Source organism: Mastomys coucha, unplaced genomic scaffold (genome assembly GCF_008632895.1).
Source record: "Mastomys coucha isolate ucsf_1 unplaced genomic scaffold, UCSF_Mcou_1 pScaffold6, whole genome shotgun sequence".
NCBI lineage: Eukaryota > Metazoa > Chordata > Mammalia > Rodentia > Muridae > Mastomys > Mastomys coucha.
Window position 1 is genome coordinate 89,005,793 of NW_022196912.1, and position 1,262 is coordinate 89,007,054.

At 38.7% G+C, this 1,262-nt stretch overlaps 1 protein-coding gene across 1 annotated transcript in view; it reads left to right on the forward strand.

Annotated features, from left to right (window-relative positions):
* Positions 1-1,262, forward strand: part of Snapc1 (small nuclear RNA activating complex polypeptide 1) — a 20,832-nt gene extending 19,570 nt beyond the window's left edge. The window contains exon 10 of the mRNA XM_031356694.1: positions 705-1,262. Coding sequence (XP_031212554.1) covers positions 705-739 — 35 coding nt within the window. The 3' untranslated portion in view covers positions 740-1,262. The remainder of the gene's footprint in view (positions 1-704) is intronic.

The following is a 1,262-nucleotide window of genomic DNA, read 5'->3' on the forward strand; positions in this document are numbered from 1 at the left end:
TTGATGGATTTCCATATATTGAACCATCCCTGCATCCCTGGGATGAAGCCTACTTGATCATCGTGGATAATTGTTTTGATGTGTTCTTTGATTCGGTTTGCAAGAGTGAGAGGCCTGTGCCTCTCGGCTGGTCCCTCCTTAGAAAGTCACTGGAGAGAAAATGGCGGATCTCACCAGAGTCCCTGGGTTAAAGCACTCCCTGAAGGCAGGCTCTCTGCTTGCAGGGAAGGGGCAAAGAGGGTTGCTTTCTTAAGTATTAAGGTAAGTGTACCACTAGGCGTGGTTGCACACACCTATAACTTCAGCACTTGAAAGATATCTTTGAGGACAGACAGGGCTATACTCTGGGATCCAGTCTCAGTAAATAAACAGACCTTTAATCCCAGTGTTCAAGAAGCTGAAACAGGAAAGTCTGAGGACTAACTGGCAAGTTCCAGCCCACCCTGAACCATGTTGTGGCTTTTATTATATATGTATCTTTACATTTTAATATGTATTATACATTTTAGTGTCTGTGTGTGTGTGTGTATTTGTTATCTCCCTCCCTGTTTCCTTCTTGGATCTTGGCTGTGGGACATTTGATTGGGTTAGACTGTTTAACATATATGCAGTGAAAATGTGTATTATTACTTGAGCCTGTCATTTAGATGTAAATTTTTTTTTTTAAAAAAGAATCCATGGATTTCTTAACCTTGTATCCACAGAGTTCACTGCACCCAAGAAGAAGAGAAAATGCTGAACCAGGAGGCTGGGGGAGTTTTAAATTTTGAGCTTTCCAATAGAAGAAATGGTGTTATGTTGTGTTCTGAGCAGGAAGTAGCCAGTGAAGACTAAATCTGAGAGCAAGATCATTTCTGTGAAATGGGAGAGCCTGTCGTAGGGCAAGAGCTGGAGGAAAGGTTTACTCTGAAGCTTAATTTTAACATTTTTGTTAATATTGTGATTTGTAACAAAATAAATTGTAAATGTGTTAAACTTGTTAAACTTGTTAAAGGCCTGTGTGAGTGGAGATAAAGTTTCTGTAACCTTTAGAATGTGATAGAAAGATTGTACATTTGTGAGTTAACACTCTTTCCTGGAAGTTTCTGTGATGTACTGAATGCAGTACTGTAATGTTTACAATTCTGTTTTTAAAACATTGTTTGAAAATACTGTTTATATATAAATGACTCATACCTGTCACCTAGCAATGGATTTGGCTGTGGTTTTTGTTGAATATTTTGTGTGTTATGGTTAAGTGCAATAAAAATTTTGCCCCCTTG